The sequence below is a fragment of the Lytechinus variegatus genome, chromosome 17, assembly GCF_018143015.1.
Source record: "Lytechinus variegatus isolate NC3 chromosome 17, Lvar_3.0, whole genome shotgun sequence".
NCBI classification, from domain to species: Eukaryota; Metazoa; Echinodermata; class Echinoidea; order Temnopleuroida; family Toxopneustidae; genus Lytechinus; species Lytechinus variegatus.
The window spans coordinates 18,782,479-18,809,603 of NC_054756.1; the positions used below are offsets into that span (position 1 = coordinate 18,782,479).

Consider the following 27,125-nt stretch of genomic DNA (forward strand, 5'->3'; position numbering starts at 1 on the left):
TTAAGGAATCGTAAGATAAAAATTAATTATTTTTCCTTAAAAAATAGAAAATACATCCTCAAACAATCATGATATTTGCCAATCATACTATTTGAAGTTGTAAAAGAGACCTCATTTTTTGTCCAATGAAAATGAGTGTTTCATTTCTATTGGTTAAAAGGGTGCTTTACTAATTTGCATATATCCCGCGATTCTTGAATTTTGCTTGAGACGAACTTAGTCATTCTTCAGAGAAGGTACGCCGGTATTTGGCTTTATCAACATCACACACTGTAGAATTGGACCAGGAAACAAGTTGAAGGATACCTAAGGTGTATTTCTATGTGAGAGTAATTCAGTATCCAATTTTGAGAATATTTTATAAATTCTTTTTTAATTTTCTTAGGCTTCAGTCCAAAACTGCAAAAGCCTCGGTCTTTTAAAAGTTATTACCGGCGGTAGGCCTACCCACATCACCGGCGCATGCAATTCTTATGCACACATCTCCAATTGGGATATCACAATCCCGTGATACAGTAATTCGATTTGCACATTAAGTAAATCCCCTGATGGACCTATATACGGGGTAGTACTTCCACTGTTCCCGTCGTCCCGGAAGTTTTGCTATAGTATAGTGCCTAAAGGCTAAACTAAGTATTTTCCAAGACAATTTTGGAAGTGAGAAGTTTTGCGGGAAAATATCATTTCCAAAGTCAAGATCAAGATGATATTTTTCCGAACATTATGTCAAAACCTTGACTCTATCTTTGACCCGATTTATCTCAAATTTTTTGGATCTATTCTAATCAGAAAAGAGAAAATGTCAACATTTTTGCTCGCTCGCAATTCTTTTACTTTTACCCCAAAGATTTAATGAGACCTACATCTTTCTTTGGTCATATTTCGCCCCTCAAATTGTTTGGCTCATTTTAGTTTACCGCGGCACTGGGCCCTAGATCTATATTAGTTAGGCACTTAACTCCTGCGAGCAATCATGCAGACAGAGCGCTGGACGTAGATTTTTACATTGCACTTTTGCAGCGAATGGCGAGCGCATGTCTAAAAGTAACACACAGTTCGCTCCGCTCGGCACTTCAGCCGAGTGCTTGAGAAGTTGAGTTGCATTTGAATTTGCTTGATAAAACAGAGTCAGTTTCTTTCTTTATTCCGCTGAATTTGATTGGTCAAAAATTCCTGTGATTGCTTCGTACACCTACTAGTATATCGGAAATGAACAACACAGAGTTTTACTTACCATAGACATAGTGGGATGGAAGGACCTAATATTTAGTTATTAATTTTTCTTTGCTTGAAATTGCCTTCTCATAATCATCAGATCTTATCTAAACTCGGTCAGTTATGAAATTGAATATTTGAGAACATTTTATGAATCTTGAATTGAATTTGGTTCGTAAAGAGCCAGCGGAAATGAACTTCAATTTTGAGTGTTGTGAGGTGTTTGTGAATCTGACTCGGCCGATCGAGCAAGTTTCTTTTGAGCGTATACGAACAGCGGTGAGTGACGTCATCCCCGCTGCGATGGGCTCGAGATTAATCTTGGTATTCAGACACAGTATGTTTCAGCCGTTGTATATTTTTTTAAATTACGATTTGAGCTCTGCCAGAAAGTGTGAAGATTCCGCTAAACGTAGCTAAAACAAACCACTAAAAAAATGCAAGGACATTTTTGGCCAACTCACACATTGACTATTTGTAAACATGCCCGACAGCATGATCTAGTGTTAGTCAACTCTACTTATAGACTAGACTAGGTAGGACAAAAAAAACCAGCATTTCTACTAAAAAGCATACGCTTAATATATTCTTTATTAGCATTGTTATCACAGACATTGCTCAAATCTTACTTCAAAATTTCCTAAATAGTGAAAAATAAGGCTTAAATGCTCCATAAAATCAAGTATGCATATTTGTCCATCCCTATATGCACTACTGTGTGGGCTGGTGGCTAAAAATAGGCATTTTAAAGTCTTAAGTTTCTGTTGACCTAGAAAAGTGTGAGCCTCTGAGAGGAGCTGTGGAAACATGTCATATCAAGCTCTATAATCAACTTGGCTGACAGCATGATCTAGTGTTAGTCAACTCTAACGTTAGGAGTATAGACTAGGTAGGACCAAAAAAAACCAGCATTTCTACTAAAAAGCATACGCTTAATATTCTTTATTAGCATTGTTATCACAGACATTGCTCAAATCTTACCAGAAAATTTCCTAAATAGTGAAAAATAAGGCTTAAATGCTCCATAAAATCAAGTATGCATATTGGTCCATCCCTATATGCTATACTGTGTGGGCTGGAGGCTAAAAATAGGCATTTTAAAGTCTTAAGTTTCTGCTGACCTAGAAAAGTGTGAGCCTCTGAGAGGAGCTGTGGAAACATGTCATATCAAGCTCTATAATCAACTTGGCTGCCAGAAAATGTGAAGATGTCACTAGGTTAAACTATATTATTCACTCAAAATACAGAAGGAAAATTTGAGGCCAACTCACCTATTGACTTTTTGGACACGTCTACTTTGAAAAATCTAGTGCCATTGCCTAGTCGACTAACGTTAGAATCTAGCACATGGCCTAGCCCTAGCCTAGGTGAGTCTATTTGTTGAAAATAATATTGATGTAAATAAAATCAGGAATAAAATTTAACAAACTATTAGTAACATTAGACTGCCACTGTGTGCCCAACTTGTGACATAACAAACAATTTGTACATTTTCATATATGCTGACATCCATTAATTATATTTTAGTGTCAAGATTTCCTTTAATTTTTTTTTCCAATTTGAGTATTGTTTTTTTTCAACTGGATATTTTCAGGTGAATCATGAACTCTGAGAAGTGCGCATCCACATTGACTCCCATGGCCACTTCAAATGGCAGGAAAGCTGTTCGAAAGGCAAAGAAGTTCTCAGACAGCTCGGTAAGATTGTCTATTTCTATTGTCTTCCCATTAATTCTTTTCTTCTTCTTGTTAGCCTCGGAGATCAGCAGAGAGATCCAGTACATGTAGTATAATGGTCAGTCAGAGCAGGTAAATGTATTCAGCAGAGAGGACTAACAGTTATATGTAGGACTAAAGTGTAGATAACCTGAAAATATGGATATTCAGCAAGAAGTTGAAAGCAAGTGTCATAAAAGATTTCACACAGTGTTTGCAGGGAGGTCTTGGTTTGGGAGGAGAATTAGCAAGGCAAATGCTAGGGGATCATCTATGTGGAGACTGACACTCATTCACAAATCAGGCAGCATCTTGTTGGCATTTGATGTAAAGATGACTCGCTGATGATGTATGTAGATGGCTACAAGAGGAGATAAATTGAAGGGTGTCTTCATCACCATTTTTGCATAGGAGGCAGTTTGGGGTTTGCCAATTTTTGAGAGCTTCTGGGTGGGGTATGTTTGGGTGAGAAGCAGAGCTCTGATATTCTGTGCCTTAAAGAGATGAGGAGCTAATCCTTCTGGAAATAGCAGAGAAGATGGTAGGAGACTCAATATCTTTCCAAAAGGATAGCGATGTCTTAGATGCTATGGCACCGGTAGTACCCTGCAGCACTTTTGACTGGATAGACTTCCTACACATGGCTTTCCATTTGTGATATGGGGTCGGGTGTTCAGTTGGTAAGTTATACTTGGAAAGAAGGAGGTTCCAGGATTTCACAAGAGGTACACAGTGATAGACGCATGTACAAGTGCCCTCTTCTCAAAGCGGTCTTCAAGTAATGATGTTACATTTTGCTGACCTGTGATGAGGAGGCTATCCAGTTCTATTTATGACGTGAGGTGAGAAGGAACACTGATTCATTCGCTGCATGCTGTGGGATTCCCAAAATATTCTTGAATAACTGGTTTAGGGCGGTGGGATGTGAAGGAGAAGAAAAAGGTGCCATTTAACATCCTGGGGACCCAGAATACAGTCCACAGCTTAGCACAGAAGTTTGGAGATAGGCCTGATGTATATGTCCAATACCATGGAGGTAGTAAAAGATCTTAAGTCCTCTTGCAATGATGTCTATGGTAGGGTCGAACTGCATTGAAGACTTGGTGATACCTAGGTGGGGATGTTGTAACACCTTATTGATGGACTGACCCTCAGCCAGCATCTATGGAGATTGCTGCCTTTTGTCACAAGGGGTGTACTTCTCACTGAAGATAACAACAGCACTTTTAGAGGGGTTGATGGAGTTTTGTCACCTCTTGGTGTACTCATGGGTGACCGAAAGCATCTCTTGTAGCTCATCAGCAGAGGAGGCAAGTAGGGCTACATCATCCGCAAGAACGATTATACCTGTATACCTCCCCAGAAAATTTCAAAGCCTAGTTCTTTTTCTTTGAGAGTCTTTATCAGGTCATCAATAAACATTAATATCAACAATCAAAAGAGTTTTTTGACATCTTAGAAAAAAAAATTTTTTCCTTGTGATTGGGATTTACTGTATGAATGGTCTATAAACATGGTTTCTATCTAAATGCATCCCAAATTTTTTTAGGTCGATTTGAATACACGTAATTCAAGTGACGATATTCAACCATTCTTGTACGGTCATTTGCGTATGTAATTGTACTGCCAATGCCATGTGGGGCATGGTATTTTATGTAGTAACAAATAGCTGGGAACCTTTCTGAAGGCTCAATGTGGAATCTACATGTACAATGTAGGAGTTGTATCGGCATGCAAAATGCTTTTCAGTTAACGAGAGAGAAAATAATTAATTGAAACAAAAAACAGCTAAGGATTGCTCTTCGAATGGCCCAACATGATACAATCACCCCAAAAATCTGCTTCATCATTTGGATTAGAAGTCCCATAGCCATGCACTCATTTTATTAATGCAGTGCCTTTGCATTTTAAATGAAGTCAAATACATATCATGTAGATCATTCATTTGCCATTTCCATATTATATACTTCCTATTTAGGTGGTCTGTCTATGACAGATCACCTATTGTTTTCGTCAGAATTTTCTTTCTTTATTTCTTTCTTTATTCTTGGCACCTATGTTTGTCGCCAACTTTTCTCGAAATTGGCTTAATCAATTTTGCTGATTTTTTCGTCATATATAGAATCTATCATAGAGACGGCAAAATAAGCTTTTCAAGGTCATGTGGTCATGATGACGTCATCTACGCGCCATTTTGTAAAATTCTTCATTTGATCATATCTTCATTATCAATTATCAAAAATTAACAATATTTACATGACATTAACTTCATGTCAAGGGTCAACTGTCAATGTCATCAAAGGTCATGTAGAGGTCATGATGCGCGCGTACGCGCGCGTCAAAGGTAAAAAAATCGTCCAAATGACCTATAAATTTTTTTTTGGTACGTTTCAGGTCATTTTAAGAATTTCAAAAATTTGCGCGCGCGCACATATGCGCGCGCGTTTCCGCGCGTTACACCTTAACGCAACGCATAAAAACCGTTTTTTTTAATATCATTGCATTGCTAATAAAATTCTGAGCAATTTGATACCTTGATCAACCTTCTACAACCATTAATATAGAAATTAACATTCATTAAAGTTTGCAGCACGTGTGCGCGCGAGCTCTCACTATAGGCCATATATGGGCAAAAACATGCCTATTGTAAATTCACTGTAGCTCTTTAAAAAGTCCTTTGACCCCCAATTTTTTTTCATATATCGATAGAGTATTAGTTGTAGATTTGATTTCATGTCACCATTGTCCCTAAATTATATCGTTACGTCATCAAATAGGCGCCCAAACTAAAAATTTCACTTTTTTCAAAAATGACGTCATCAAATTTATGCAAATTTGGCTGTAACTTCTCGAATATAGATCATTTTTCGCCCAGATTTCCATATGTTGTAGTTTATAATGTACTCTTTCTCCTCAGTTAACATGAATATTCGTTTTGAGAAACGCATCATTGCGTAAAACAGCGATGAAAAGAGGCATGTCATTTTTCCTCATTTTGCGTGTAATCTCTATGGGACATGACTTTTTCCCAAAACTAGATTCGACATTCCTCTATTTCGTGAGCCATATCTCCATTTTTTCTTGTCAGCTTTCCTTGAGCTTTTAACATGTTGTAGCTGAGATTCTGGGCTATCGGAATGTGCCCTCCATTATTTGATCAGATGCCGGGATCATGCCCGTATTTCACTTGCAAAATTGGAATTGTAATTCTCAAAATTGCTTACGTGTAATCTCTATGGGGAATATCGTGGCTCAATGGATAACGCATTTGACTTGCTTTCTCGAGGGCGGAGGTTCGATTCCTGGGGTAGAAAAGATGATTTTTTTTTCATTTTTTTTTCTTTTTGCCACCTCTTACATGATCCTTTATGGTAATTAAAAGGTATGACAGTTAAAATTTAGCAAGATAAAACAGATTATAATTGTTTTTTTCATATCACATGTATTTTGTGTGTAATCTCTATGGGACATGACTTTTTCTCAAAACTAGATTCGACATTCCTCTATTTCGTGAGCCATATCTCCATTTCTTCTTGTCAGTTTTGCCGGAGCTTTTAATATGTTATAGCTGAGATTCTGGGCTTTCGGTAATGTGCCCTCCACTTTTTGATCAGATGCCGGGATCATGCCCGTTTTTAACTTGCAATATTGGAATTGTAATTCTCAAAATTTCTTGCGTGTAAAGTCTATGGGAAACATTAATAATCACATTGAGCAATGGTCAAAATTTATTCTTAGGATGTCTAGAATGAAGATTATCAATCATATCTAAATTATTCATTTTATACATTAGCCGACTCTGAATGAAAAATCATGACAGACCACCTAATTCGTCCGCATGACGAATTAAATTCTAGTTTTTTTTCTTACAGAGCTCGCCCTCAAGGAGAAAGTCCTTGCAGCTGCTCCAGCCTGTTGCTGGTGATCAGTCACAACTAGTAGGATCAGATGGAGTCATTAGACTCACCAATCAGGTGGGTTGAAAATAATTTCAGTATTGTAAAATTCTGAAAAAAACATATAGGTTGAAAAAACAGCTGTAATATATCAATTTATATTGATACACGTCTGTCAAAATGAAGCATAATTACATTTACATTAATCTACGGGTATTATTGAATCATTGATGATCCTTACAGGTGAACAAGACCCCCAAACGGAAGTTTGCATGTGATGGAAAGAGTCAGCCGAAGAAATTTTTCCGTCCAGATGTTGGAAAGAACTTTACCATCTTCGAGGATGGATCTAGCTCATCATCTTCATCATCCTCTCAAACTGTGAGTTGTACTGCAGTGTAAACTCAAGGCTAGTGTACTATATAAAATTAATAATAGCCAAGTCCACCCCCCCAACAACAAAGTGATTTGAACAAATTTCAGCATTATGGGAACTGGATTTCGGATTTATAATTAAAGCAAGTGAAGGAGAAATTTGAAAAAAAAATTAAAAAGTAGATCTCACAACCATGGTAAAAAACAACATAGATCAATGTCTGGATCAATGTCTGTGATCCTTTAGAGATTACTCAGAATTCAACCTGTAGGAATTTACAGAAATGAGTCAGAGGATTGAAATGATTTTACTTTGATTATATGTGGGTTTTTTTTTTCTACAATAATTCACCTCTGTCTCCGTCTCTGCACCTGTCTCATGCCTCACCCTATACATTTATTCATTCATTTATTTATTTATCTGTGTTTTTGTTATTGTTGCAAGTTCGCAATGTCTTATTATTAATACAATAAAGCATCCAAGGGTGCTGAAACTTAGCGTAAATCTTGAATAGTTGTTTGTCTTTAAAACTAATTTGTATCACTTTAAAAAATAATACAACGTAGAAAAAAAATTATAACCTGCCCCCTCTCCTTCCCTTTGTTCACCACCATCTCAACTGCAGCCATCAGCTGAGCAGGAGACGATAGACATGATGACTGAGGCCGAACCCACAGGGAAGTACTGGGAGGAACTGGCTGAAGAGAGGAGGGTCGCACTGGAAGAAACACTACAAGAGAATGAAAAGGTAGCCAACTTGATTATTAAGCAGAATGATGGATTTTATGTGCTTTTCCTTGACATATTTCTTTTTTCTTTTGCATTGTCTAGTTGAGAACATGGTACAATTCTTTTTAAATACAAGGTCTTTAGAAATCTTTTGCTTTTCTTTAGACATCTTGGTCCTTTTGTCTTTTTTTATTCAAAGGTCTTAGAAATCCATTCTTGCGCTTTTCCTGGGACATCTTGGTCCTTTTTGATGAAGTCTTATTATTATAGCAATAAATTCATAATTTTTATGACGAGTTTGACGAGCCAATCAAATTGAATTATTTCATTAAAACTATCATTGCAAAAGCCACAATGAAGTGAAAACTTTACTGCAATGGTAATGCTTATCCAGATTAAGGAAATAGGTTGTCAAAAGTTGCTCCTGAAATTGATTTTTTTTTCTTTTCTTTTTTGCCTAAAAATGGGCTTAAGCCCCCCTCCCCCTGGGTGTATGGGAACAATGCCAATGAGGGTACATTCGATTTACATTGGCAGCCAAATGTCATCACGATCCCGCTATTCCAATTCACTTTCTGATTCTTCTATTTATCCTTTAGCTGTTTATTGAGAACCAGGAACTGAAGGAGGAGAATAGCAAGCTTCAGGTTATGGCTGATCAAGCTGAATACCTTGCTGATGTTGTTGAGGTGAGTAGGTCATTTCTTTCTTCTCAGTGTTTGGCTGCTTAGACAGATCCATACACCAGAGTTCATAGTCAGTACTTGGTCAGTTTGATATTGCCTGACACAAACAAAATGGCTACAGTCGAAGCTGTCTTTTAAACCACCCGGGGGAAATGGAAAAGGTTGCTAATGTAGACAGGTTTACATAATTGGCGCATCCTGTAATCATTAAAGAAACTTGCCAGAAAGAATAAAATGAGAGGAGCAATCTAAAACTTGTTTTATCAAAATAGGTTTGGAAGTTTGAAAACTCTTGTTGTATTTTCTATGGGGATCCTCAAATTGGCAAATGTGCTTCAAATTGGGTGATTTTGTGGAAACCTTCCATTTGTTTTGTACGCATATTTTCAGATTTTCTTCATAAATCTTTCAAATTGCATCTTGCCTCCTGAGCACAACATAAGTCATGGGAAAATATAATTCACACCTCATATGTCGAGGTCAGGAGGAGATATTGTGAAATATTTAAAATAAAGGGGGAAAATCTGAAAATTTGTGTACAAAACAAATGGAGCGTTGTCCATAGAATCAGCCATTTTGAAGCACGTTTGGCTATTTGAGGGTCCCCATAGAAAGTACAACAGACTTTTTAAACGTCCATGTTTACTTATTTCATAACCGATTTTTAATGAAACTTGTTTTAAATTGTTCCTCTCATTTTACATTTTTCAATAAGATTGATTCTCTTGGATTTTGGTTTACTTTAAAACACCCTAGATAATAATAATCATAATAATAATGATAATAAAAAGTATTATCTCCAAATCTCTGGTTTTATTCATTTGATTTGCATCCCTCTAGACCCTGATGCAAAGGATTGAGTCAACTACGGAAAGCACACCTGAACGCCAAGAAGATACATCACAAAATAATGATGATAGAGACACTGATCACGATGCCGACAATGACCATGTCGATGATGAGGAGGATGACGATGAGGTTTTTGATCGCGATGATGACCCTGTTCACAAAGATGGCATGACAGGTGATGAAAAGGTTAAAGAGTTAACAGCCGTTGATGGAGAGGAAGATGAAGTATAGCATTGGATTAATAACAAACTGAAAACTTTTAAGCGTGCCATCTTCTGTCCCACCTCATCAAATGCGAAGATGTGAGAAAGTGAATACTGCAGTGATGCTTCTATGGTCGAAAGCCCCAAAATGGACAAGGAACAAAATGATCCCATTTGCCTATGAAACAAGGTTTTTTCACTTGCCATTACTATGCCTTCAATATTTTTCAAACTGAAAAGCTGATTGATACTCTGCCTAAAAAGAAGAATATGGAATCGAGAGACTTTGAGGATTCTGCAGCTTATGGAAAATATTAATATTTTGATATTCTTAGAAATTTCAACTCGAGTTCGTTCTCCGTTAGGAAATGGTAGGCATGCTCAATATGTATGATCTTAATGATGTTGAAGGATACTTTATAGTCGTCCATAACTGAAAGAGAAATATAGCATTGGGATGAAAAACAGATACCATACTAAATTTGTGATACCTCTGTACAACATGTACCAGTATATATTCCAATACCACACAAAAAGAAAGTGAAATAAAATAAGAGAGCCGGTACCTTAATAATTGAATAACTTATACTCTTATCACGTACAGAAGGATAAGGAACCCTACTTGCATTTAAATTGACGCCCCTCTTTGTTCTAGATGATAGAATAAGGTTGCATGAATTGAGACAATTGATCTTTAACCTCCTTGACACCTCCCTACATTTCTCTCCAGGGGGGGAATCAAAATTTTGATCATTCCAAGTTGTTATTCTTGTAAGACTCATATCATCTTAAAGGTTAAGTCCACCCCAACAGAAAGTTGATGTGAAGAAAAAGAGAAAAATTCAACCGGCATAACACTGAAAATTTCATCAAAATTGGATGTAATTGTAAAGTAACAAAATTATGACATATTAAAGTTTTGCTTATTTAAAAAAAGGTTAAATGCACATCCTGGTCAGTATGTAAATGAGGGAACTGATGACTTACTCACTATTTCTTTTGTATTTTATAATATGAAATATGAAACATTCTAATTTTCTCCTCATTTTCCTATGAAACAAATTTTTTATTCCTCCATGAACATGTGGTATTACCATTGTTATAACATTCTATAGTTCAGTTAAGTTGGTCCTTAATGCCAAATTGGTAAAAAATGAAATATTGTATGATGTAAACAATAAAAACAAAAGAAATGGTCACTGATTGACATTGACTCTCTCATTTGCATGCCACTGAGTTATGAATAGAACTGAAAATAAGCGAAACTTCAAACATAACTTTCTTATTTTACATCCAATTTTGATGAAATTTTTAGCATTATGCTTGTTTGATTTTTCTCTCTTGATTCAAATCAACATTTTTCTTGGGTAGACTTGACCTCTAAATTCTTGATATGATTATACTTCTGGAAATATTCCCATTCCCATCAATGAAGCAACAGTGTTCCTAAGATTCCATTGGAAAAGTTGGAAGGTCTCATCTGCAGGCAGATGCACTAGCAGAGTGAAGAAAAATCATTCATTTTTAACTTATTTTTATAATATTTTTTGCCTTGTAAATATTAACTGTTGTCTTTATTTTCACTGATGTAAATTTAGATGTTGGGAAGTGCAGTCTGCTGGCAGATGTCATTTTTCATGTCATTTTTTGTCATTGCTTTTTTGTTTATACATACAGATACTCAAATATTCTTTCATTTTATCTGACCTTGTATGCAAATGTATGTTATTAAAAAATAATTGGTATTATACAAATGATGACAAGTCTAGCTACTCAATGCCACATGTTGCTAAAGAATACATGTAAGGGCATGGATTTATTTTTTGCTAACAATACTTGCAACCTACACTTAAGTAAGAGAGAAATGTGTGTGAAAGAATGAATTTTATTTAACGCAGAAAAGTCAAATGGGATGATGCTTTATTGTTTTGAAAAAGAATTGTCTCATTTACCTTGAAGAAATCTGATGAATGTAACATTTTCAATACAGGTATTTTTAAATGAATGTAGTTTATTTTTTCTTATTTTTATGTGATTTCTGATGTGGTGTTAATAGTGCTTGTACTTCGAGATTTCATTGTTGCTAGGATCATTAAATTTTAAAAAAAGAAATATTATTTAAGGAAATTATTATTTTCAAGTGGGTTTTATTGTCTTAATTTCAGTTTACATACACTGGATACAAACATTTCCAAAATTTATTACAAACTGAAAAACCAAAAGGAAATAAATTTCAAACAGTTTAGTCCTTGACCCTTCAAACTGTTAAGAGTTTAGCTTGTGATTCAAGTGAGATGGGAAAGGCTATTCATGTTTTCCTACTATAAATGTGAATAGAATATAATATTTTCTGCAACTGTCAAAGTTTGCAATTCTTAGTTGTTCACCAAGTAATCATGTAGCATTTACCTTTTCAACTACAGAGGGGGTACTTTGATTTACCCTTAATTTCCTCGTTCATTTTCCTGTATGGTTGTGGCTATTGCCAACAAAATATTTTTTCATTATTATCTAATTCAGGATGCACATTATGTGCCATGATTTCTAAATGTGTTTAATGACCATTGTTTGATTTTCCTCAGATATTTCCAGTGTTGTATTCATCTGCATGTACAATGTATGTGTCCATTTCAAAACAAAATATTTGTACTGTAGTGAATGTGTTACTAAATCTAATCTGACATTGAACTGGCAGTCAAACATACCAGATTAACGTGTACATGAATTTGATACATTTTCAAGATTTAAACCATTCTAAGAAGTGATAGAGGAGAATAAGTCTATGAAACAAAAAATGAAAGAATTGGATGATTTTTTTTTAAAACAAATATTCAAATGCAGTGTTATGGTCATACTTATAGAAGATTATAATGGAGAATAAAAGTATGATCTGACTAACTACATACACAACCACATGTTCACACCATTCATCCATAATAAACACAATATGAAACATGAAGATGTCACTCGTACTTAAATGTATCTGTTTAAAAGTTGAGTTTCAAAACATAGACATGTGTATTACCTCATTTGTCAGACCCCCACCCCCATGAAAAATAATGATGGTATCTGGATTTCTTTTTTTTATTTTAGATAGAAGTGATTCGCTTTGTGATCACTAATTTTAATGCTCAATTTCAGATGAAAGCACTGCATATTCAATAAAGTGACAGAATCCCATATTGCGTATTTGTGTAATTTTATTTCCGTTTGAAATCCTACTGTCATTTTGAATTAAATTGTGTTTTATTTTAGGAAAAACTGAACAATAGTATTTACATGTTGTTTTGTTGTGATTTATTGCATGACTTAATGGAAATTTGCAACTCCCCAAAAAAGTTTTTTCTTTCTTCATTTGAAACTTTTCCAGAAATCTCTTTTGGATGAGTACAAATTTTTTGAAACACAAATTATCACTAGTATTGCCTCTCTCAAGTCTTGAGATTAATAAGTGACAAGAAAACACGAGCCAACAAGGGCCGAGAGTCTGTCACCTTTCTGTAGTTTCACCCCTCAAATACCTGCAGATATAAACTAGTCTAATTGAATAAGTAGTCGTTGGGACAATTCAATGAATACTTTTCACTGCATGAAATGTGACATGTGGGCAAGTTTATCATTGACATTTGACCCAGTAAAAAAAATTGAAGACTATTCCCCTTTTTTTTCAAATTGCACCCTACAACTGCACCCTGCAATTTGAAAATGCTTTGTATTGTAAGAAAAATTACATGTATGACCAATGACTTGTGTTTAAAGCTCCTTGGTATGACTGGGTTCATACATGTAATGTAATACCCTAAAGTGTACAATGTGCCTATAATGCCCCCCCACCCTTCCTTTATTTTAGGAAGGGGCGATTCTATCGCCTTAGGGAGTGAGAATCTTTTTGCAATACTGCCTCCTTTCTTTTTTTTCGAAGATCTGGAAATGTCAAAAGTAAAATAGAAATTTGGACCACTGAGTGTGCCCACTCTTTTGAACTCCGTGCTCCGCCCCTGCTCCCCTGCACTCTCTATCTGAAAAAAAAGGCGATTCTGTCACCTTGGGGAGTGTGAATCTTTATTGCTGATTTGCAGTGCTGTCATTTTTAAAATAGATTTCGACTTATTTGACATATGAAAAATCGGACCACTTTCTGAATGTGCCCACTCTTATTTGAACTCCTCGCTCCGCCCCTGCACCCCTGGACCGTCTCTCAGCAAATAGAAGGCCAGTCTAATTGAATAACAAGTAGAAACTGGAACCCTCCGTTAAACAAGGAAGATGCTGAGTATTGGGAGAGGAAGAGCTAGCCCGTGACTCATACTACCCTTGAAATTGAGGTCTTCCTCTCCAGGGCTCACCAGTCCGAAAGAAAATAATCAAAAGAAAATGATTGCCATCCTCCCAAACCAACGAATGATATTCGGGTTAAAGGGTGTGATGGGGATGTTGGGGGTTGTAATGTCTGAGGTGTACGCATTTACACCCTCGATCAAGTGTTAGGACGTTTCCATTTTAACCCGTATATTGAATAAACATAATCCTTGTTGGACAACTCTTTGATAAAAGCCCCCATTTGGTCTATACCCCTCATTTTTTTCATTTTTTAAATGTTGTTTTTTTCATCACGTCTTTTCCTATGAAAGCTGCAGGGGTGGTGCCATTGTATTTGTACAAAAGATGGGGGAGCTTTAAAGCAAGACGACTTGAAATGTGTCGCTATTTTTCCCCTCTCAATTATGAAATAACAGGTATATAGATTCACACTACCAGATACCTTTTCTAAAATGTTTTTTAATGTATTTCATTTCTTCCCTTGTACCCAATTTCTTCTTCTTTCCTGATTTTTTTTACTACACTGTAAAAACTGTGGTGTTAAAACTGACACCAGTTGGTGTTAATAAAGGACCACACCCTGAGGTGTTAAAATTACACCCTAGAGATTGAACATAACACCAAAGAGTGTAAATGTAACATGCAACTAAAGGTGTTGTAATAATACCTATGGGTGTAAAACTAACACCACCAATTTAACACCGGTGTAAAACTAGTGGTGTAGTCCTCTATGTACACCGGTACACCACAGTTTTTGCTGTGTACTTACCGAAACTATAAGGGTGGTCAAGCCTGCCTCATGTAGCACCGCCCTTTAAGGAAGTAATTAATGACCCTAGCGGATCATTTAAACCACCTAATTGGAACCAGTGTATGGCAATTGGGAAGGGGGTACCGGTGGTGGACTAAAAGAAAAGGTCTTCATGTCAAATATACACTTATATGTGTGTCGCTTCATGTATTACAAGTCGTCTGCTCTAATGCAAACTAGACTCGGGTCATTGTCATCCAGGACCTGAATTATATGCTTAATCTGTCCTTCAGCCTTTCAAGATTAATTCATCAATGCTACAAAGCAATATTTCTGACTTTTATAAGAAGCTTCAATCCAATATCAAAAGCTGGGTTAACGCCCTCAGAGACAGTCTCCACTCAGTCTTTGCATATTCCTTTATAGTTTCTCTATAATCAACATGTCTCTCTTTCTCTGTCATTTCTTACCTATACCCCTCTGAAAACAATTATTCCCTTCCCCTTTGTCATTTAGCTAAAAGGAGAATGAAAGAAAGCATTATTTTTGGATTACACAGACAGTTTGGAGGCAGAGAACACTTATTTCCTCTTTTCTCTCTCATCGACTTATCGTAATAGAAAACTGAATCTGGTGAGTCTTTCATTGTCTATATAGTGTCAGATTCCATAATATATTCGAATCGGAATGAACATTCCATTGAACCCGATTCCACACCACTACCCGAAAACAAGTCATGCCGTGTGCCCCCTCCCGTGCCCTTTTAGTTGATGCCCCTCCATATGTTGGTGAATTATACCCGCCCCCCCCCAAAAAAAAAATGTAATAATGACCATCAAATTGGTCAATCTCTTCTTTGGTCAGATACATAATTATTCACCAACGATTGTTTATCAGTCCTATATTTATTTTTAAGATCTATGGAAGGAGTTACCCATTTCCTTCAACATGCAGCTTCCGTTTTATTATAATTTCCCGTCATACCCAATCGTTTTTGTTCATTCAGTCCGTGTGTTGAGGATGACGTGTGAAGACATCCTTAATTAATTACTTGACTTGTTCCAGAGTGTTGCAGTCCGCCCCTTGAAGCTAACACCCACTTCGCCCCACTCGCTTGCAACAAAAGGAAATTTGATTAGAGACAGAACTCTGCGACCATGGTTTAATTGTTAGTGTAAGCTGATAGACGCGGATTGCTTTTCTTCCAATTAACTCGCATTGTCATTTTGGTTTCATATTTCTGTAAGGTGATTAAGCGGTTTAAACAAGTGATGACCGAGGTATAATCAGGTCGATAAATGTCATTGAGAAAAGTCCGAACTTTGGTAATGGGATTAAATGGGTGCGTACAAAGACCCCCCCCCCCCATTAATTTAAAGAAGGTTGGGTGATCGGATTGATGATATATATTTTCTTTTCTTTATTTTGAAGAAAACATGATCATCTTTTGGCCCTGTCAATATTTGACCCTGAGCTGCATGTCATGATTACATGATATTGTGTATATTTCATTGGAATTTGATAATATAATTTACACAATTTGTATTATCATCGATCCATTAATAATTCATTCTACTTTATTTTCTCAGGATTCCATCTCATGCAGCTGTGAGAAAAAAAAATAAATCATTATATTAAAAAAATTTTTTTCAAGAAGTCAAACATCATTGAAATATGGACAATATCAAATCTACATTACTAATACTGGACTGTGATCACGTAGATTTGGGATGGGGCTTTTGCCCCATCTGCCATAATGTTGTATCTGCTAAATAGAATATCGGCTTACTCCTCCACTGCTTTGATTGTTGCGTAACATTGCTAGCTCGAAATCTGCTTGACCCTCTGCCAAAATGACCACTGATGACGTTAAACGTGAGTTCATTACTCCGTCCTTTCTCCTTAATTAATGACTTGATAATCACCATTTGCCAATCCTGTGGCTTACCACGGGTGATTGTTCGACCTCTGTCTGAGGACCTTAATGACCGAAGAACAGTCATACTTTGTCTTCTGATGGCAATGTCCGATGCCTCGAGCAAAAGACTTTTCCTTATTGATGTTAATGTGACAACTTAAAGAAAAGTTTAGTTCTACATTGTTGAGTATACATATGTATGTATAATTCCAAGTATTAATCTGGATTGATGATGATGCTGTTGCTGCTGCTGCTGATGATGCTGCTGATGATGCTAATGATGATGATGATGATGATACTGATGATGATGCTGATGATGATACTGATGATGATGATGCTGATGATGATGTTGATGATGATACTGATGATGACGACGACGATGATGATGTTGATGATGATACTGATGATGATACTGATGATGACAATGATGATGATGCTGCTGATGATGCTGATGATGACGATGATGATGATACTGATGATGATGTTGATGTTGATGATGATACTGATGATGATACTGACGATGATGCTGATGATGATACTGATGATGATACTGATGATGATGCTGATGGTGATACTGATGATGATGCTGATGATGATGATGATGCTGACGATGATGCTGATGATGATACTGATGATGATACTGATGATGATGCTGATGATGATACTGATGATGATGATGATGATGATGATGTTGATGATGATACTGATGATGATACTGATGATGACGACGACGATGATGATGCTGCTGATGATGCTGATGATGCTGCTGATGATGATGATGATGTTGATGTTGATGATGATACTGATGATGATACTGATGATGACGATGATGATGATGATGCTGGTGATGATATTGATGATGACGACGACGATGATGATGATGTTGATGATGATGATGATACTGATGACGATGATGACGATGATGGGGATGTTGATGATGCCGGTGAAACCCAGATGTATATATAATGGCCTACCTGCACTCCCCCAATTTGGAATCGAGAGGAGAGATACGAGGGTCACAGTGATTCAATTCGCTTGTCGCTTCCCAGGCACAGGTCACATCAAACAAATAATAATAATAATAATGATTATAATGATACAACTTCTACTACTACTACTACTACTACTACTACTACTACTACTACTACTACTACTACTACTACTACTACTACTACTACTACTACTACTACTAGAACTACTACTAACAATTATAATAATAATGATAATAATAATAATAATAGTCCTAATAATGATAATAATAATGATAATAATAATAATAGCAACAATAATAGTAATAATGGTGATAATTATAACAATAACAATAATAATAATAATGATAATAAAAATAATGATAATGAAAATAACAATTATATAAGTAATAATAATAATGATAATAAAAAATGATTATAATAATGATAATTTTGGTGATGATTATGATGATGATGATTTTGGCAGCAGCACAGTACTGTTGAGGTCAACGCCCAATGCGGCAATCACCTTTTTCGTCACGGTTAACGCAATTCCCGAGAAGAAGGAGGAGGAAGAGGGATGTGAAGGACAAGTTGGTCTATATTCTAAGTTCATATCCTATTAAGACAGAAAGTGCTAGTATCAGACATTTTAACTTTTAGAGCGAATATCTCGAACATGATAATACCAGCATAATTATTACGGGAATTTGCATTCTTTTAATTATTATACATCCGGGTAAAACTTGTGTCAGTCAAAGGGATGCTCCGGATTGAAAATATTATGATTTCAAGAGATGAAGAAAAATCAGACAAACAAAACACTGAAAATTTGATCAAAATTGAACAACAAATAACAAACTTATGGCATATTAAAGATTTGCATTATTCCGGCGAAACAGTTTTAGGCATGTCCTTATGAATGTTTAATGAGCAAATAGATGATGACTGTCATATCCTCACTTATTCTTTTGTATTTTATTATTTGAAATTAGGTTTATTCTCATTTTTTTCTACCAAAAACTGAAAAAAAATGATTAAAACAACTGATTAGGTGCTTTAGATATTCAATGCTGTAACTTATTTCATTATAGAGGAAAAACATAATATTAACGTATGTATGAAAAATGAAACAATTATGATTTCAATAACATGAGAAAAAGGAGAATGGGGATGTGACATCCCCAACCCATCTAAGGAATATTCATGATTGCAAATAATTATTTTCACAAAATAATGCTAAACTTTAAAATACGATAACCCCGTTATTTGTTATCCGATTTTGATGGAATTTTCAGCATTTTGCTTCATGAATTTTACTCAGACGATGACAACAAGGATGACAGCGATGATGAATATGATGGTGGTTAAGAGGTGGTTAAGATAGTAGAAACAAGCATAAATTTTATACAACATGGTAAACTTAGGGTTGATATGGCCTATATAGTTTTCGTTTACCTGGGGGGGCGTTTCATGAAAGGACTTGTCGGACATTTTATCCGACAAGTACCAGATTATCAGACAGTTACCATAGGAACAGTGCCTCTCAGCCAATCAGAATCAAGAAAAGATGTCAGATCTGACAACTTGTCGGATGAAAATATTGATGAAACGCTCCCCGGATCTGCGAGTAATTGGTCTAGTTACCTTTCACATACGTAGTCTAATATTGCATGGGTTAGACCCAAATTGGTCTAATTGCCTTTTGGTACAAACTACGATCACAGGCATGATAGGTATAATATATAATACTGGTGTTATCTGAAATGGATATATCCTTTTCAGATAACATCCAGTAGGTCTAATTTCCACTCGGTCTATTAGACTAAGTGGTGACAGACAAAGTGCATACTATGAATTGTGAAGTAAAGTCTATAACTGGAAATTAGACAAGCTAGTAAATTGGATTAGTGGCAATGAGAGCAAATGTTGGGCAGGCGACTTGGAGGTGGTTGCGGACGTATGGCAAGCCGTTTTAGCATTTAATCCCATTTCTTGATATCAAGAATGCATTTCTTGATATCAAGAAATGGTTTTGTGTAGTTAAGCAATGGTAATTCTTGATATCAAGAAATCGAATGCTTGATATAAAAAATTCATTTCTTGATATCAAGAAATAGGATTAAATGCTAAAACGGCTTGCCACACGGACGAACTAATTAGGGGATAAAACCGAAATTAGACGAAGTGGAGTATGGAGTATACAAGCGACAACATTCAAAATTTAGTAGGCAACCCACATTAGAAATTGGACAGTGCTGTTTGAACGTGTTAAATATTAAACATTCACATACCCGATCAGTTCATATATTAAAACATGTCACTTGAAGCATTTTTTTTACTTAAGTGTTTGTGATGCTACTGCTTATCATGATGGTGTTGTTGGTGGTGATGATGAAGGTGATGATGATGACGACGACCACAAACTAGATGATCATGAGTCGTGATAATAATTCAGCTGCAACAAAATACAACACATAATAGAAAATAAAATTGGATGCCAACCAGTACAATTCCTCCATTCTCTTACCGTATCTAACACCTAATGTACAATCATAATGAAAGTGAAATAGTCACAACAGGGCCCCGTCTTACAAAGAGTTATGATTGATCCAATCAACCACAACTATGGAAAGCCAGCAACGTCAACATCTAAAATACAGGTTGTTCAATTTGTTTTATAGATATTATGTATATTCATACATTCACTGTTTTCTTGACAATTATATGCTTTTTTTGTTTTCAAAGGACATTGTCAGTGCAAATTTCCTACAGAAAAAATATGACACTGATGGATTTCCATATACTTGAGGTTGATCGGATCAATCGTAACTCTTTGTTGCCATCTTCCTTGCCATTGCTTGGTAAGATAGTGCCAAAGTTGGTGAAATGCACCCTTAAGCTAAGAGTACGTATTGTACAACGCCTACTTAGCTTGTTGTACGCGATCAAATGGGAGGCTGAATGTCACACATTCGTACCGTTGCACACACAAGACGTACCATCCAAAATGTACCATTGCACGGCTTTAGGAGGTGACGTCACAATGCGATTTCATTGAATACTAGTAAGGTGACAATGCGCGTACAGCCCGCTGGCTAAATGCGCAATGCTGTCCAAGATCATGTGCGCTTGTGGGCCCGCCTTGTGGGATTTTGCTTTTTGCTTTCAATATTTTTGCTCCCTTTTCATAGATTACTGGAGGGAAAAACTCTGGGTTTTTTTTCATATTTTCGCTAGATTCCGAGGCGTTGTACAACACTAATAGCGAATATTCTTATTCGTGCAATGGTGCGAGATTTCGCATTCGGTGAAAGAAAGAAACGCTCTATTCAACTCGGCTAACGCCTCGTTGAATAGAGCATCTTTCTTTCACCTCATGCGAAATCTCGCACCATCGCACTCATGCCTATTCGCTATTTGTATATTCATCAATGGTCATAGCCATAGACATATTTACAATGCCAGGAAGTAGCGAGTTTTAAAGAATGGCAACCTTCTAGTTCATACAAAATTAGATTAAGAATGGTTCTAAATTTGGCGATATGAAAATGAAATGAAAAGTTGAAGAAAAAACAAAGACCCTATATAAAGGCTATCGTTAAACCTGCAATTTGTTTAACCAGTGACAGAGGCATCGTTTAAATCTTCAGTAGATCTCTTATCAGGGACGGTACCCGAAGATGCTAATAGGGGATTTATTTTGATAAAATGGGGAACGGGGTATTGTAGAATTAAGCGGCCCAGACATTCCTTTTTATACTCTTCTTCCAGATTATTCTCCTTCCTTCCTTCTTTCTTTCTTTCTTTCTTCTTTTATATTTTGTATTCACTGTTAAAATGTCACAGGAGCTAATATAGTCAGTGTTAAGTTATATCGTCGAATCAGGATAAAAACGAATACTAGAATTATGGTAATAGCGGCAACATCAGATTGTCTGAAAACTGTAGAAATCCTATTTGAGGCATAATGAGTTGGCATCATGTCATAACTCTAACTGAAAATAGAGTTTCTGCCCTCAAAATGTTTTGAGATGCAAGGGTTTTAGACCGTCATGTATACTACTCCAAAAACAGAACAGAACAGTCGTGAATGGGTTTATAATTATTGGGATAGGGTGTACAAGAATAACATTATGCAAAAATTATCTTTTTGAAATCTTTTATTAATTCATTTTTATCTATAGGGTTTTCAAGAATAACAGTATGAATTTTTTAATCATTTATATTTTTTATTTATTGATTCATTCATTTATTTATTTAATTACTTATTTACTTATCTATTTGTTTATTTATTTATCTATTTTCTCATTCATTCATTCGTTTATCTGTTTAATAAATGTTCGATATTTTCGTAAAATAAAGAATCGTTTACTAAAATGATAATACGATGACATGTCAGTAAATGCATGTCGGTTACAGGGCATTAAGTCCTATTTCCTTACACACGCTGTGTCTGTGGTCTGTGTGTATATATAGAAACTTGGCCGGATATTGTTTTTTATTGCTGTCTGATACCCGGTTTGTCGACTGTCACCCTAATAAGATATAATGAGGAACATTATGCGAAGTAATTAGCACGGTTTGATAAGGCAAAACATTGACATACTTAAGAAGTAGAATGCTGGTAGCCCCCAGCAGATAATATGATTGTCTGCACTCTGAAGAAAAAAATAGTGTTTCTCCGAAATTCAATTCTTGGAAGCAGGAACTGTTTTAATAATGTGATTAATTTGCACATGTACAGTGTCGGGGCAGTCTATTATTTCATATCGTTTTCAAACCAATGATTCCTTGACAAACGAATGCGTAATTTCGTAATTGGTTATGGATTCTTAACCTGACTTTAATTACACAAAAGAGATATTGTTATTGTAAACGCAAAGGCGAATACACGTACATGGATTACTATCTATTTTTATTACATTGTTTATGATAGAAAGTCCAAATTGAAAGCGTGTATCACGATAATTGTTATTCGCACTATCTGGTGGGTGTTTCATAAAGCTGTTCGTAAGTGAAGAGCGACTTTAAGAACGACTGGTGATCCTTATTGTGGTAAATGGTATATTGAATTGGCGATTGTTTAGTGCATGTAAGAAGGGTTCACCAGTTGTTCTTAAAGTCGCTCTTAACTTAAGAACAGCTTTATGAAACGGCCCCCAGAACATTCAATAAAAAACGTAATGTTGAAATACATTTTGCTCATAATATCAAAATAATACTTCATTATCAAGAAGTATTATTTTGATTAAGATAGATATCAAATATTCAGTTGTTCTCAAGCTTAAGATTTCAACGAATTGTATTCTATTATGGAAACGGGGATTAAGCGATTAAACGGCTATATATAGCTGAACCACTTTTTTATTAGCATATGTTATCGCTATAACAAATTAAAATTGTTAAAGCAATCTCTATGAGAATGCACTTACAAACCATTTTACTAAACATGTCTGTGTTAGCTTATACCGCTGTGAAACAAAATTGGAATTGAAAAAGGTAACCTGGCCCCGCCCTTTTTATGTTATGTAGAGTTATCGTTCCGTCGACAAATCTTTAACTCCTTCATAGAATCCTTCGGCTGTGCTTTGGTTATGTTATATCATATTTTATTTTGATATGCTGCCAAGACGACGTCACTCAGTACAAGTCTGAAATGTAACTCCCTCCGGAAGTGCAATGATTAAGGCTACATCTCTTGATCATTATGGTATACCTTTGAATATTTCCTATGCTTGTATAAATTAAGGAGCCCCTTCCCGAACCCCCCTTCCACACACGTATTCTGCGCTCTTCTGTTTTAATGTTCTTTACATGTTTTTTTTTACTAGTATTCTATGAACATTTGTGGGGGTATGGACGAGAGTGATTTCGAAATTCGGTAGAGGAGGGTGGGTGTGTGTGCGCGCGCATGTTTGTGAGGATTTGTGTGTGTGTATGCATGTAGAATAGGTGAGGGTGCTTTTGCTTGTGTGAATACCGTAGCTCTATTTGATATTCAGTTATTTTAAATGTTTGCAGGGCTCTTTTCGAAAAGTTAAGTGCAAAGGTTATTTTTCCGATAACGGAAAGAGATATGCAACGATATGAACCGTGGTTGACTTTGGATGGATTTAATTAATTTGTCTTAAATATACAAATGTAAATAAACATTTCATCTCAGGAATGATAACATATCAATTGATAAGTCCATGCACTTTTCCTGCTCCTATCCACTATTGCCAATAATAACTTACTCTTCCGTTTATGTAGGTGAAAGCAAATGCAAATACACCATGAATATCATGTGTACCCATTTGTACAGCTGCTGTATGAGTAATATCTCTTTCGGAAGTTAAGAGAATGAAACAAGGATGAGGGAGGGGTCTTTTCTATGTACAAAATATGTATATTTTTAAACCCTATCTTTTCGTACATGTCTGTGATCTTTGACAATTAATTTCATTTTACCTTGCCCCATTTATATCTGGGATGGTGGAGTTGTTTTCATCGATCGTTTATTATGATCATATTCTCCCTATCCCGTGCCCCATGCAGTCCCATACAGACCACACACACTTTTCTTGCTGAGTGCACACCGAGTTACCAAAAATGCTAAAGCATTTCCAGCTATTTGAATGCCGGATTAAACAACATTGTCAGTTAAATGCCTTGCTCAGTGCTGCGTCCGGGGATCGTACCCCGGACATGCCAAGTACAGTCAGGAGTCGTAGACCACTCAGCCATGGTACCTTCACGGCACCTCCACACACAAAAAACAAGCTCTCACGAACCCACACACTCACTCTTTACGTTTTTTCCATTATATTCCTTCCTCTTTCCTTTCTTCCTTCAGACCTCTAGCCTACTTATACATTTAGTCTTCTCTCATTTTCGATTTCATTCTCTCCATCGGTCAATATCTCGTTGACCATTATCATGCATGTAAAACCACTAATGTGCAGTATTATCATCGCTGTTTTAGTTTATAGTCCCACCCTGTCTGTGACTATATCCCCCAGTAGTTTGAAATATTTCTGTCCATTCATATCCGGCCTGTATGCTTTAAAGGCGACACCCAGACTATTCATGTTTAATATTTCCATTTAAACGCACTGACTATGCCAGCTAAAGAGACACAATGAATGTTTGAAAGATATATAGCTTTTCATTTCTGTGCTCTCTTAAATCTGTCTTAAGTGGGCACTTATTTTTTTAGCCCGATGGTACTTTGTTCTATATAGTATCAAACATTGTCGTATAATTTCCAAAATGACACAAATAGGCTTAAAGGGATAATCCAAGCTGAAGATATTTATATCTCAATGAAGAGAGTAAAATTCACAAAGCAAAATGCTGAAAACGGGATCAAAATAGGATAACAAATAACAAATTTATTGAATGTCAAAGATTTGCATTATTTAGGTGAAATAGTTCCAGGCATATGTCTTAATGAATATTCATTAGGTAGGCTGATGATGTCATATCCCCTCTTGTTCTTCTGTCTTTATATATATATATGAAATTAGGGTTATTCAAAATTTTGTACCAATAACTAAAACAATTGGATTGACAACTGATGAAGAGCACGAGTTATTTATTGCTGCAATTCATTTCATCATAACAGCACACATCATTAACACATTTATGAAAAAGTTAAACAATTATTATTCCATGTAATAACATAAAAAAGGGAAAGTGTAAAGATGTGACAACATCAGCCAACCTTAAAGACATGCATAGAACTGTTTTACAGGAACAATGCAAATCTTTAAAATTCAATTACTTTTTTTTTTAATCCGATTTTGATGAAATTTTCAGCAATTTGCTTTGTAAATTTTACTTTATATTTATTTATAAACATCTATAGCCCGGAGTATCCCTTAAAGACACAGAGGACAATATTGACAGACCAAGCTGTGTTTAGTTATACTTTATCAATATTTCAGAAGTATATAATTGTTCTTGATAAGTTGCTTTGAAAATGCATAATAGAAATTGGTTATTAACCAGGTCAAGACATTCTAAATCATGTCGTTCGTATCTATATTTTTCTTCTTGATTTCTTCTATTGAGAAGGCATATTCCATCTTTGATAAACGGATTTTTAATTTCTATTATGCCCTGACGAGGCTAAGATCGAATGATTTCTAAGTAAGAAATTGATCCACAACCATGGTTACTGTCATTTAGTTGACCGGGTAGTTATTTAGTTATTAGATATAAAAGTGCATAATTATGTTATTATTCTTTGAAAGCTGATTGTACATTGCATGGTAAGATTCTTTTATTTCTGATTGAAGAAAGGTAGGTGATCATACTAATGATACTGGAGAACAAAGAGAAAATAGCATCATCCCTAAACATGCTATGCAATCTTTGGTGATATTGACCAAAATATTTTCATTTCAGATGAAATTACTCTTGTAATGTAAAAGAAAATCATACAGAATTTACAAAAGTGGCCATATTAAATGAATGGCTAAAGTGATGTATAATCATTTCAATTAATAAATGAATTACTTATAATATGATATAAATAAAATGAAAATAATAATCTAAAATGCGCTTACGAGTAAACAACACTGCAGAATGCCTGAACATGCTTAAGGCGATGATTCTCATTATAAAATGAAAGTACGTTTGCTTAATAGTCATAATCATTTCACACAAAACGGAAATGAAGGAATGTCATATTTAAGCCTTTTTAATTCCTTTGCGGATTGATAATTAATCCATGTTTATTTATATCTAGGAGTGGGGATTTTTCAAGGTAAATGTATGTCATTGTGAATGTTTGTGTCTTTTAATAGGTTTTGTAGTGGGTTCTTGCAATTTGTGAAATTGATGTCAGTGCCATTGTTTTTTCTGTTCAATTTATTGTCTTTCTTTTTTTGTAGAACAATTAAAAGATGCGGCTATATAACCCCGCTTTCGCTTTCTCATTAGGTAAGCCAGTTGGCCTGTCAGCTCCCCTCTTTAACACCTCTCTATCTAGCTATCCATCTATCTGCCTCTTTCTACCTTTCCATCTTTCTCTCTCTCTCCCTCATTCTCTCTTTGCCAAGAGTAAACTTATGTAAAACTAAAACGCTGTATGTCACAAACAGAGGGATCAGAGGTGCAAATTAGCCTGAGTCAATGGAAACCTAGTATAGATCTGAACATTCGTAGTCATGGTAGTTACTTGTTTGGAAATCTCTACACTCCCTCACACAATATCAGTCCTCTCTCTTTTCACCTTCCTCTCCTTAGCAGGAGAAGGTGAAATGAGCAAGAACAGAGAGGCTGTGTAGGGTTTTCCAAACAAATAACTACTAGATCTAGACTGGTGTAAACCCAGCAATCTGACTGGATGATGCACTCCTTCCGAGAATGTAATAACCAATTTCATCACTCGAAGTGTAATAACCCCTAAATGCATAGACTGATCATAATTACCTGGAAAAGTCTTTGTTTAGCAGAGAAATTACTCATCGGAGCCGATTTCCAGCACACCCCTATAATTACCACATAA

At 35.7% G+C, this 27,125-nt stretch overlaps 1 protein-coding gene across 3 annotated transcripts; it reads left to right on the forward strand.

The window, feature by feature from the left end:
* The first annotated feature begins 181 nt into the window (after nt 1–181).
* Nucleotides 182–10,192, forward strand: LOC121430743 (geminin-like). 3 transcript variants are annotated; one of them, XM_041628117.1, is made up of 7 exons: nt 182–236; nt 2,810–2,912; nt 6,803–6,904; nt 7,070–7,207; nt 7,828–7,950; nt 8,531–8,620; nt 9,458–10,192. In XM_041628117.1, exons 2-7 carry the CDS (start codon nt 2,817–2,819, stop codon nt 9,695–9,697), a joined length of 789 nt encoding a protein of 262 aa, XP_041484051.1. In that variant the 5' UTR covers nt 182–236; nt 2,810–2,816; the 3' UTR covers nt 9,698–10,192. The 3 variants fall into 3 exon arrangements, with proteins under 3 accessions (XP_041484051.1, XP_041484049.1, XP_041484050.1); XM_041628115.1 differs by having other exon boundaries at nt 184–323; XM_041628116.1 differs by having other exon boundaries at nt 184–311.
* Nucleotides 10,193–27,125: the final 16,933 nt, after the last annotated feature.

What these genes read in the sequence shown, in the direction of transcription:
- LOC121430743 (XM_041628117.1), top strand. Translation starts at nt 2,817, where the DNA reads ATGAACTCTGAGAAGTGCGCATCCACATTGACTCCCATGGCCACTTCA. An exon ending in AGAAGTTCTCAGACAGCTCG is followed by an intron (nt 2,913 to 6,802) that starts GTAAGATTGTCT and finishes TTTTTCTTACAG; the next exon opens with AGCTCGCCCTCAAGGAGAAA. An exon ending in TCATTAGACTCACCAATCAG is followed by an intron (nt 6,905 to 7,069) that starts GTGGGTTGAAAA and finishes TGATCCTTACAG; the next exon opens with GTGAACAAGACCCCCAAACG.